At 47.0% G+C, this 12,672-nt stretch overlaps 1 protein-coding gene across 2 annotated transcripts in view; it reads right to left on the minus strand.

Moving 5' to 3' along the window:
* Positions 1 to 329: 329 nt before the first annotated feature.
* Positions 330 to 12,672, minus strand: part of BICDL1 (BICD family like cargo adaptor 1) — a 48,485-nt gene continuing 36,142 nt past the window's right edge. For both annotated transcript variants that reach the window (XM_030502074.1, XM_030502073.1), the window contains 3 exons: positions 11,417 to 11,547; positions 8,673 to 8,793; positions 330 to 4,566 (listed from right to left, as the gene is read on the minus strand). In XM_030502074.1, the coding sequence (XP_030357934.1) occupies positions 4,366 to 4,566; positions 8,673 to 8,793; positions 11,417 to 11,547 (453 nt within the window). In that variant the 3' untranslated portion in view covers positions 330 to 4,365. The remainder of the gene's footprint in view (positions 4,567 to 8,672; positions 8,794 to 11,416; positions 11,548 to 12,672) is intronic.

The raw sequence follows: 12,672 nt of genomic DNA on the forward strand, positions 1-12,672 counted from the left end.
TTCATCGTCCATCTGTGTTTCATGGCTAAACCCATTAAAAGTCTGAATATCCCTTTGTATAAAGGCTAGTAAATGGTACAAATGGCTGGAATGTGGAGAAGATTTACAAGCTCACCTTTCTATTTTCCTGTGTGGCAGGAGATGTAAATGTTTGAAATGTTTTTTCTACAGGACTGTTCTCTTCTAAACACAAGCAAATGCTTCTCGTGACTGAATTTCCTGAGCTGCTGCTGAACTGAAGATGCTGTAGGGTGTTAAGATGACAGTTCAGAAAGCGAGCTTGTTCTGCAGCTAGGGAGGATAAGCAGTGACTCGAGAGCTGAGACGGTATCGTATAAATGATCAGTTTTATTCGGAAGAGAACTATTTACAAAAGAAGTAGAGCATTGTTTTTACTAAAAATATGCCTTTATAGATTTTTATAATATGTATCTTATAAAAACCATACATGTATTTACATTACTGCTACATACAAAAATTACAGCACTGTGGTTTATGTACATATCTATAGATACATTCTTTCTGCTTGTCCCTGCTGTGTGCTTCTTCCCTCTCAATCGAAGGGAATCGTTGCTGCAGCACCCAGACACTTCCTTTCTTGGCTTTTTGGTTAAAACAATCTTGCTTTTTATAGTCGAGTGGGGAGTAGAGAGTTTGCCTGGTGTAAAAGGCATAGCTGGAATTCACCATTCTAAGTAGGACGAGTGCTTACAGCTATCAAGTCCTTGTGTATGCAGCACTGCCTGTAACCTCCCTTCTTGCTTCTCTGTGCAAAATTACTCTGTTGTCATTAATTGATCTGTTTTCATCTCAAGGGCAAGTTGCTGATCTAAGTTTGTATTAAGATAAAGTGCTAGTGACTTGCCTTTCATCTACACTTACTTGTTTCTTGTGTACAGTTGCTTCCCTTGCAGAGTTTACTAAAGGAAGATGGATCCCTTTTCCCTTGGGCCACTGTCATAAACATTTGCCCAAACAGTCAACCTGTTACTTCACAGTGGGAAAGCTCTTTGTAACCTTAATCTCAGCAGCATCTCTGTGCAGTATTTGAACAGTGACTGTGCAGCACTACTGTTTTATTAACAATTATCTCAAAAGCAAGGCTGAGGGTTGTATTTAGAGCTGCTGATCCCACTCCTTAATCTACTTTGGGATCCTGAGTACCTGCTGGATTGATGTGCTTCCTCCATCTCATTCAGTGGGGCTGATGTTTCCTTTATGCCACATGTGTCCTGGAAGTATCAAGTATCACAAGTGGCATGTCTTCTAACCCAACACTTGCAAGGATGATTCCGTGCTCCTGGCTGTGACAGGATGTAGATGAATGTTTCAGTGACAGCTCAAAGTGAAAGTCAGGACCTTGTTAAAACACAACATGACAAATGAGAATGTGAAGGACTGCACTGATGAAGTTTTTGAAGACAGAACAACAAAACCTAGCTGCTATGTTAAGGCAGTTTCTGTTCCTGTTGAGTAGCAGCTCAGCACAAGGAGGTCTCCTTTGGTGTGTTGTCCAGTTCATTAAACCCAATTCTCTTGTATTTCTGGGTTTAGTAGTGCAACTAAGTCTTCAGGGTTAAGTGGCTAGTTTTAAGAAACCATACTCAACTGGCACCTTAGAACATGCTGACTTTCCTCTTACAATCTCTTCCATCACTGTTACTAAATAAATAAAACCGCAGTGGGATTAAGGTAGGTTCCTCCTTAAATGAAGAGATACGCTGTGCATTTCAATTGCCTACCTCTGCAACTGAATGAGTCACTTTCAGCAAACATGTAGCAGAAGGCACCTTTCTTCATCTCATTACTGCATCTTCATGGGATAACATAAGGCCTTTGCCTTAGGATTGCATACATACATAGGACATCCTCATGGGGTAGAGTCCCATACGGCTGCTGGGCGTGTGGCCTGAAGAGAGCTGCTGGGCCTGGGAAATGACAACTGACAGCAGAAAGAAAATGGTCTCCCACAATAAGCAGAGCATCAAGCAGTGTATAAGACAACTGTTCACAGGCATCGCTGGCATCCAGGAACCCACGCCTGACTTTGCAGGTATCAAAGCTTATGTTAATGCACATGGGCATAGAGAGTCCTGACAGCAGCAGATGCTGAGCGTGTGCCTCCTGTCTCTGCCTTACCAAGCCTTACAACATAGGTAAGACAGGAGGATGAGGACTTGCCACCTTGAAAGCACGCTTGGCACTGTGCTAGTCCCTTTCCCTCACTTGCACAAGGAGATACAAGCAGATACTCAACAGTTGAGCATTGCTCAAGGAGAAGCCAAGATTCATTTTCCTTCCCTGCTTGTGAGACTCCAGATTCCTTTTCCTGTAAGCATCAAGCTGTATTGGTGGTGCTTTATTAAGTCTTTCCTGGAGCAGGATCTGCAATCCAAGTTTCATTGCTTTCAAGTAAAGGGGTTTTACCACTCGGCTTTTTACCATCATTTTCAGTCCCAAAGAGTACTTGGCTCCTTGCAACATGGAGCTACCTTAGTGCAAGATGATTTCATACCAATGTGGTAGTTTCATGCTAACGAGGAAATACAGGAATGCTCAAATCTTTGTAGGCAGAAAGGATATTTGTACTGAGGTATAATGAATGTTCTATCCCATAGAAAAGTTGAATAATAATAATAATAAAAAAACCCCCCAAGCCACCAACCTCTTACCTGCTTCTTAGAAGAAGGTGTTTGATACCTCATTCTAGCAGAAAGCTTGTTACTGTAAGTAGTGAGCAGAGATAGCAGCTCTCTGTAGGATGGTGTTTTAGCACCTAAGTTGCTGAGCAGGGCAGAACTGAATGTGTACTGAGCTCTATCTCCTATGGGACAGTGTAGGCGGCAGCCTCTTTAAAGCAACAGGGAAACAAACTGAGGCCTGTGAGTATTGTGAGCTGGGAGAGTGTGTGAGAACTGGGTGGCTGCAGCAGGTTGTCTCTGAACTTAGGCTGGCGGTCCTTGCTGGTTTCTGATGGTAGATTATGTTACAGAGCAGAGCTGTAAGGTGCCCATCCAGTGCATAGGGAAGGTCCCTATTAAAGTATTGCAGGATTTCCAGCACCATTATATGCATACACCAAATAAACTACGTTCCTTCTTGTTGAACAAGTCATGCTGACAGCAAAGCAGGCTCTGATCACCTTCGACAGGAGATTTGGCTACCTGCTCACCGAAGGACTGAGTAGTAAATGACCCACAGGCAGGGACAGATACTCATCGTTTTTGTCAGGCCATAGCTAATGTTACTGCATGGCGTAGAGGAAGCTGCAGGCTTTCCAGAGCTTTGTAGGTGCCCTCATGGCCCTTGGCCATGAGGGAGTGAAGGGAGATGCCTGCATGCATTCTGAGGATCAAGACTGCCAGCCCAGCATCAAAGACCTACTGATATCATTATGGGTAGGCTTTCAGTGAATTAGGCTTTTTTGGGGCCTATCCAGTTAAAATAACAGGTTTCTTACTCTGGGAGGTATACATGGCTTTTGGGGAAAGGTGTGTGACTTGCTGAAGCTCCACAGCTACCTTTGGCCATTGGAGGGACAGTAGGTGCCCCAGAACTGAACATCCACAACTTTTATCCAGTCTGTAATCCATTGTAAGTAATCAGTCTGGGAAGAAATCCTTAACATTCTGTGTAGCTACAGACTCTGCAACTCTCATCTCTGTACCAGGAGGGAGCTAGAGAAGACAGTGACATCAGCAATCTTAGAACTGCCCTGGTCTGTGAGGAGCCTGGATTCCCAGCGAGGTGGGGAACAGCTACACAGAGCTGCAGGGGAGATGACAGGATATGCAGTGAGGGCTCAACTTCCACCATGGAGAAAGCTACACTTGTCAAAACATGGGAATGCTGAGGCCAGAGCAACTCCAGTCTTGGTGGAATGGATGAAGGGTTTCACAGCTGCCAGGACTGGAGGGTGGTATAAGTGACTCCCCTCTCCTCTTGCATTCAGCCCTCTTCTTCCCCCTGTGCCCGCTACCACAGCAGTTCTTGATTCCCTGTGCTGCTTTGTCTTGGGGCTGCTTATTTCCTTCTCCAGCATGAGAATGCTTTTAAGACAATCAGATTATTCTTCACAGCAGAAACTGGACTGTGTCAAAGCGCCTACAATATACCCTGAAGTTTATCACTTCACTTAAAGTTTCTCTCTATTAGTATCACATTGTCAATTTGCAAATCTCCAATTCATGTAAACATTTGGTTCAGACCAGGTGTGGTGTAAATAGTGCAGAGTCTCAAGGGTTAACTCCTTTGCCCCCTTCTTTTTTACTTGGTGGATCAGAGTTGGGTCCAGCAGCAAGCTGGGCAGCTGCCCCACTCCCCATCTGGAAGCAGGAATCGTTGGAGAGGTTTCTCTTTTTCAACTTAATTTTTCTTGAAAAAGGAAAAGAGACGGTTCCCTTCTGCCGCAGTGGGCTCGTCCCCCTGCTGCTCCGGCCTGAACACGGGGGAGGGCCTGGCACTCCGCTTTGCGCCGGAGCCACTGGAGAAGGAATAAGCAAGCTGGCTCCATTCCTTCGGGTGTTTGTCCATCAGCTGCTGGTCAATGACCCTGTGCATGTCATCCTGCAGCAGAGTGAGAGGAGAGGGTTGTTAGTGGCAGCTGATGCTCAAGGGGAGCTCACGCAGGGACACGACTGAAATGGGTGTGAAACGTGCTATGAGATGGAGGAGGGATGACAAGAGTGGGGACAGGTCTAGCTCCCCACCTGGATGCACGCTCAGCCTTGCTTGCTGCTGTGAGGCTTTTTAGTGAGCAAGGAAGGTAAATCACACAATTCTGAGGGATAAATTGGCTTGGGTGGTCCCGCAGAGGAGCATCGTGCCTGCTTGGCACTCTGTGACGCCCCTGAACTATGTTTCTCTGCTGTCTGCAGCTTGCAAATGTCCCCTTTGAGGGAAGAAATAAATAAAATAGAACGAATGCAGCTGGAAGTAAATGCTAGCATAGTAAGGATGTCTGTCCTGAGCAGGTCTATGTGCTTGCCATGTGGCGCAGGCAGGCTGGTAGGTGTGACAGAGCTGCCTGCACAGCCACTGTCAGCAGGGGAAAGGTGCTCCTGAGAGCTGAGGGGCCCAGGCCAGGCGTGGGCCCACCAAAGCCCACGCGGGTTTTGCACTAAGCTTACAAAAGAGAACTGTGCTGGTCCCTTCCCCTGGAGCCAACAGAGCAGTGGGAGCTCTCTGACTGGCAGCTTGGCATGAACAACTGCACTGGTTCTTCGGATGTACCAGAAGCACTATGGTTTCATCCGTGTTTGTGCTTCACACAAAATAATTAGTTGGTTCTGTTGCTGTTAATGACATGCTAATGTGTTCCTTGAAAACATGGCTATCAATTCTACAAATTTTAAACCTTCAGATCCATTGTTTCTGCTGTAATTGCGTATTTAAACTGTAGCTTAGTGAAAACGTGTACACAAACTAGCCCCACAGGAGAAATCAACTGTTCTCCAGCAGTTTGGTTCCTGATTAGGATGGAGGGCACTATCTGGTGAGAACAAGGATGCTCTGGATGGGCTGTAGTGATGGAAGTGCTGTTCATTTGGCACCTCGTGCAGGGCAGCCCATCAGGGCAGCACTGAGATGGAAGGGAAGGTGCTGCCATTACCCAGTGGGTGCCCCAGTTGCTCTGTAGCTCAATATGGAATACAAAAAGCCAACTTGGAGTGGAAACTTGAATGATGGCTAATCTCTTTGTTGCAGCATTTTCTGCAGGGAAAAGGATTGATAGCCATGGCCTGGACCTGAATATAGTTTAGGGACTTTTTCTGGGGGAGCAGGAGGGTGCAGAGCTACATGGACTGGGGAAGCTTTGGGTCTTTTTAGAGCAGAGGAAGGGCAGAGGGAGAGCTGAAGAGGTTAAGGTAAACATCAAAGTTAAGGTGAAACAGGTTTCCAGAGGTGAAGCTGCCCTATGAAAATGTATAGCACTTAGATTTTGAAGGCACCTCTTTTAGCAACTAAGGTAGGTACCCAGGCTCCAGCATGGCAGATCTGTGTCCTTGGTTAACAACATAACAAGGGATTAGTATGATTTATATATAGAGAGAGATATATATATATTGTTGCACACACATATATATATATAAAGACACTATCCACTATTGAGAGTGTTTGAGTCCCTGTCTGTCTGATGTGTGAATAGGAGCACACAACACTTGGCTGTGGAGATTCGGGGTAGATGTACACAGCAAGGCTAGGGCAGAGCTGCGGGCCCTGCCTTGGCACTGGGCAGGGGCACAGGAGTGTCTGGGGACACAGAAGGAGGACAGACACCAATGGTATGAGATCTGTCTGATAAAGCAGGCCCATAAAGCTGGCTACATGGTACTGGTATGCTCTGGGTGTTCTGGGCAGAAGTTTGTGCTCTTTGCAAGAAGGGGTGAGGATGAAGGAGGTGCAAGTGGCACAGATGCTCTTTGTGAGCTGGGCTCCCTTGCATGAGATACAGGTTGGAGCTGCCCAAGGCAGCCTCAGAGGCTGGTGGCTGTGCCCATGCAGGCCGCAGCTCTCTGCTGGCACTGCAGCATTTTCAACCTAACACCACCCCAGTCACTATCGCATTGAAGCCACTAAGCTCCCGCTTGAGAGAAACAGCCCTCTTCACTTCCAAATTTGTTCCATATTCCTTCCCTATTTCTAGTAATGCCCCTCCTGCCCCCAGATAATGATGAATACCAGTGGGGGTCAGATTAGGCATGGGGTGACGTGCTACCACTCCTGTGCAAGGCTCAGATGTGCAGGATTTTGCTTGTAGTGTATTTTATAGCCTGTACGAGTATGTGCTTACAGAAAACTGTAATCTTGTTGATGGTCCTTGGTAAAGTGCACACTAGAAGCATACAAGAGAAAATTTTATCAGATTAAAGCCTCCCTTTATGCCCAGCTAAAGCAGAGAATCTCATCCCATTTTATCAGAAGCATTCAGGTCTGCAAAATAGTCCCCAAAGTACATAAATTACCTGATTTGTTTTGTGCCTCTCTGGTTGAGCTTCTGATGTCTGGGGACATCAGGTGCTTCCAGACTATTTTGCTACTGCCTAATAACACTTTAGGTCAGTATACTGGGAGACAACTTTCTGCAGTGCTAGTGGGCCTGATCCTCATCTCAGCTGATGGGAGCAGGGTTGGGGTTGCTGTATTGCTACAATCAGATGACATAGTGTGAAGGGAGAAAGCAAATGCCTGCTGTTGAAACCCAAAACTGGGAATATTCCAGCACTAAATACTGACTGTACAAGTAAGTTGGTCTCAGTTTATACCACCCATGAAAACTGAAACAGAACTCGGAAACAGACAGTTCCTATGCAGAGCACTGAATGTCACCTACTAGATAACAAAGCTGAAAAGTAAAATCCCAGCTTGTATTTCAAGAAGTTTTCCAGCTACTAGATATGCTGAATACAAAGGATTAATGATATGTGTGCCTCAGCCTGGTTATCCCCATGGTGACCTGGGAGGTAAAGCCTCACCACTGGGTACAGGATGCTGCCCCTTGTGCCCTGGCTGGTGCTGGGGTGTGTGTGCAGAATATCAGTGGGTGATGGAGACGCCCCACTGGTCCCTCTTGCCAGATGATGGTGAGGACAGAGATGGATGTGGGTGATGGTGGCAGCAAGTGGAGCAGGCGAGGAGATGGCAGATTCTTGGGTGAGGGTGCAGGGAGCTCACCTCAAAGGCAGGAGGGGTGTACGACTAAAGCTGTTGGTACAGGAACTGAGAAAGGCCACTAGATCAGAAACCAAAGGAGCCAGATAGTAAAAAGCCCTGAGGAAGCAAACTGTAAGCAGGAGAAAGAAAAGAAAAGAAAGAAAAAAGAAAAAAAAACAAAACAAAAAAGAGAAACGAAAACACAGTGGAGTTGAAACAGAGGCAAGGTTGTATGGGAGAGGTTTCTACCGGTCAGGCTGTTAGTAGAATTGGGGTCTTGCATGGTCTGCAACAAGTTATTATCAGTGGCCCAGACCTTTTCTCTTGTATCTGCATGTTTTCTATTAAAGCAGCCCCTCCTTGGTGCTAGTTTCCAGGAGGAGCCAGCTTTGTCTGATCTCGAGCGCACTCTGCCTTTACACAGGTTTTCCCCACTGACCCCAAGTAGAGCATCTCCAGGGCAGCCACTGAACTGCTTTGGGTTTGGATGTTTTACCTTGGTGGAGAGCTGGGATTTTTGCTTCTCCATCTTGCAGGATCTTCTGAGCTGATGTAAACAGTGCAGCTGTACCACAAAACAATCACCACACCTCTCTGCCTCCCACCTTTCTGCTCTGTTATGGAAATGCAAGGATGTGCTGTGCCCACACATCCCCAAGGTTGTGCCTGCCCAGAGACATCTCCTGCATGGACACCTTCCCTCCCAGGACCACAGCATGTTACTGTGCAAGGTGTATGTTACCCATGCTGCGTGCAGCCATGAGATATGGTTTGTTTATCCATTTTAAATGGGTGTCTCCGTATAATTAATTAACTGCTTACAGCTGAAAGGCTTTGAGCAAGGCAGGGCTGTGTTTCACACCCTGAGCACCACTGCATCACTGGCTCCTGCAGAGCCCAAAGCAAAAGTTCCTGTGAATGGATTCCCAGGCTGAGAATGCAACAAACCCACAGGGAGGGGGGAAGTCATCCAAAGGTGCCTCATAGGCCATGTGCCACCCATACCCTGCCCCACTTACCTGCCAGGCCTCCAGCTGCTGCGAGAGGTTCACCTTCTGTTGGATGGCGTCCAGCAGCTGGCTGTTGAGGGACATCATGTCGATCTTGCACTTGGCCAGCTCCACCTCCACCGCGTTCTTCCTGGGGAGAGAGTGAGAAACTGGGGCATGTGACTTTCTCTTTTTATTTAAAAGAAAGTGTTAAATGTATGCTTGAGGCGCAGTCAACAGTTTATTTCAGTGGCAAGTCCCCAGGTGCCAAGCTGTTGATCTCCATTGTATTCTGGACAACCTATTAATCTGAAGAGTGGGACAGAACCGTAGACATTGTTACTACAAAACCAGCAAGTTTCTGGTAAGCACGCTACAAAGAATACCAAAAGATATTCAGATATACTGCTGCATAAGGTAATATAATGTGCCTGGATCTGCCAGGTAATATAACGTGCAGGATCTGCCATTAAAAATGGAGATCTAAAATGTGGTAGAATCTACATATAAATACTTTTTTCCTTTTCTTCTATTTACTCGTGCATAGAAAAAGAAATGGCATATGCTAAAAACCAAATGAGCTGTTGGCTGATCACTTGATCTATAAGTTGCAGTATGAAACAAACCAACCCCCTCAAGGAGAACAACTCTGCTTTCAGTTGGGACTGAGAAGTTGGGAAGGAAGGAAGAAATGAAGGAAGCAAGTTTATCATACACAGGCTTTTTAAGAACAACAAACTGTTAAAACTGTTTGAATTAAATGTTATACTTTAAGGAAAGTTCCCAGTTTTAATGAGGTTGTGCCGGCCCTTGAGAACACTGCTGCTGTGTTTCTTTCCAGGCATTTGGTGGCCACCGGGCATGTGACGCCATGACCCAGGTTGCCCAAAAGGTCCTGAGTGTCCAGTGGCTGAGATGTTTCAGCTGCTAATGGCTAGTGGAAAGGAATTGTCTTCTAGGAAGGAGCAATTTCCAAAGCTGGGAAATGCTGCTGACCATGCTGGGAGCACACAGGTGAGCACAAGCCTTAAGTTTTCAATTAACTGCTGTGTGATGGGAAACCGTAACATGACATTCTGGGAGCCATCTTTCCTTGCAAACATTTTCAGGAGAAATAATTGCATCTTATTAACTGCAGCTAATTCATCACCTCCTAATAGCTCCCCTGTGCCCCCCTGCAGAAGAGCAATTTGAAAATTTGTGTTTATTTTCCAGGTAGTGGTTGCTTAACACTTCCTATTATGGGATCCTATTTTCCTATTGCTTCCTGTGTTGCCAAATTTCAGTTTCAAGCTAAAAATTTTCCATGCCAGATGTCTGCCTCAGACAGTGACTTTATTTCTGTTCAGAGTTAGGGCTTCTTTTTTGGCGGGGAGGAGGGCTTCAAGGAAAGTGACTTAACCCTTGAGGTGTGAGGTGGGAAGCATATCACGAGCCTGCTCAGTCTCGTGGATAGGATGGAGGGATGTTTTCATTTCTAGCAACAAGATGCTCTTGTCTGCTTCCACTTGCAGCCACTTTCTGCTCATTAATCACCCGCCACTCACCCATGCACACTTGTCACGTCCCCGTTTCTCTGGGCTCCTGCCACTGCAGGACAGTCAGCCGTAAATATTAGTGCTTTGTCCCAGCAGGGTCATTAACCTCATAGAGAAGCTGGACCCTTCCACTCCGGCTGTGGGTTTGAGCACCTTAAACAGCCTTTTGTTGTGAAGCTCCCCATTCCTGCTCGGATATTACAGAGGGTTTTATTGCGGCGGCAGCGTGTTGCCATAGCCACAGCAGAACCAGCAACCCACACGCACTGGAAATGTCAGAACCACCTCTCTGCACCCGGCAGTGCAGCTGGGATGCTCCTGATTTTTGCCAACAGATGGAGGTGTTACAGAGGATAGCAATGGGAGTTTCATAGCCAGCTACACAGTTGAGAGCAGCACGGATGATTGGGTCACTTATAAGACGAAGGGACTGTGCATGCTGATTTAGCTCCCCACATCCTCAGAGGTGCAATGCTTTTTGTGCTTCTATTCTTGATAAGGGTGTATTTGGCATTTCCATAAGGAGATGGGACTGGTGGTGTCCTGGCCCGCCTGCTTATTGAAGAGATTATCAGATGTATCCTTTCTATGCAGAGCACAAGGGGATGAATGTTTCTGCCCCTCTCCTCAGGGCAAAGAGTGCTTAGGGCGGTGTGGCAAGCCCCAGCAGAGAGCTGGGATATGGGGTAGCAAAACTGCACAGATCTTACAAGGAGGATGGGGAAAATAAACAGTGGGAAAACTCTGAAATGGGATAAAGGGAATTACAGGACTGGAGATGCAAAACAGACCCTGGAACGGGGAAGGAGAGCGAGTGGCTGGAGAAATGGTTTAGGGAAGAAGCCCAGGCAGGGCTGTAAGGGGGATGAGCAGGAAAGCAGGGTGGTACATCTGGAAGAGCAGAAGAAATAAAATATGACAAATGGGGCAGACCTAGTGTTTCCATTTGGTTCTCTGGAGTCCTCTCCTCCTTGCTGTGACTCAGACCAGTACTAGGGATGGCTAAAATGTGGTTCACAGCTGCCTCCTAAAGGGGCAGCTTTGGAAATTGGCATCTCCTGCCCTGCTCCCAAGCTTCTGGCAGCATTTCCCAATGCCAGCAAAGCCAACAGTCACTCCATCCCTTTGAACAGTTACTGAAATTCATGGAGGATGAGAGAAACCCACCTGGAGGGATCTGCTAAGGCGCTCCATAACTGCTAACACAGCCTGGCTTTGGCTGTTTGTACCACTTACTTGGCAATGGCCTCATCCCGGTCCCTGATGGCCTGCAGGAGCCGTTCACTTGTCTCCTTGTCTTCAGCAGCACCTCGCAGCCGGTCCCGTTCCTCCTTCAGTGTCGTCATTTCCACACTCAGTAGTGTGACCTGTGGGTAGAGGGAGGGCATCAAATGCAGGGTTGCTCAAATTCACCACGAGTGGGAGGGGAAAAGGCCACATGGACTAATCTGGAGGCTGAGCTCCCCTCCTTGTAGAAGCTGTGTCTGCTGGGAGAGGGCTGTTAGTGCTGGTGCAACCTCCCCATGCAACATGCCAGCTCACTAGGGGATAGTGGCAGTGCTGGTCTGGGCAAGATAGGTCACCAGGATGGCCTCAGTAACACGCAGCAATAGCACTGAAAGTTGTGCAGCTATGCAGGGCAGAACCCACCTGCAACTTGGCTGTCACTATGGCATCAGAGCTGAAATATTACCCCTAGCCAAGCAGTTTGTCTTGTCCATGCATCCTCTGAGTCTGCCTGTTGTATTCTGATCTTTCCAGAGTTAAATTATTGCAAACATCATTTAGCAGCAGATAAGGTATTTTTGAAGGGGGCCCTTGTGTCTCTTGAAGTAGTATGAAGCTGAAGACAAAGGATGTGAAAATTCCCTTTCACGCCATGGAAGGTGTTACTGGCACATCTTACAATTTTAATTAGACTTTAAAATATGTGCAGAGTCTTAAATAGTCTGTGAAATGATCTATCATTTTGGTCCTGTGCAGAGTGAGTTAATAGGGTGTGAAATCATGCAAGGATTGCATTAGCACAGCTTTGCAATATTTCATGCACATTTAATTTCTTTGTCTAGGGCACACACATGCTCTGTTACACTACTCCACCACCTGGAAACTCTTCTAGCATTTGACCCTCCTCCTTTCTCTAAATGCAGCTCAGTAGTGCTTAAATCCTCAAAGAAATCTTTAAATAGAGGGCAGACAGTCAAAAAGGGCTCATCACATCAGCGGCGTGGGAGGATCTGCTGTTGGCACTGCATGGCTGGGGTGGGGGGTGTAAAAGCACCCTGTCTGTTTGCAGAGGCTGCCCGCTGTGAGCTGGGGCTGCCAGGGATTCGAGGTGCACTGCCCAAGCTGTGCCCTCCTGCAGCCCAGCACAGGGTGCACCTCAGAGCAATGGTGTGATGGAGAGTAGTGGTGGGAGCTATGTGAGAGGTGCTGAGCATTTCTGCTGAAATCCCAGGGGACAGTGGACCAAGAGGCCCAAACCACTGTGT

The sequence above is a fragment of the Strigops habroptila genome, chromosome 11, assembly GCF_004027225.2.
Source record: "Strigops habroptila isolate Jane chromosome 11, bStrHab1.2.pri, whole genome shotgun sequence".
Taxonomy (NCBI): Eukaryota; Metazoa; Chordata; class Aves; order Psittaciformes; family Psittacidae; genus Strigops; species Strigops habroptila.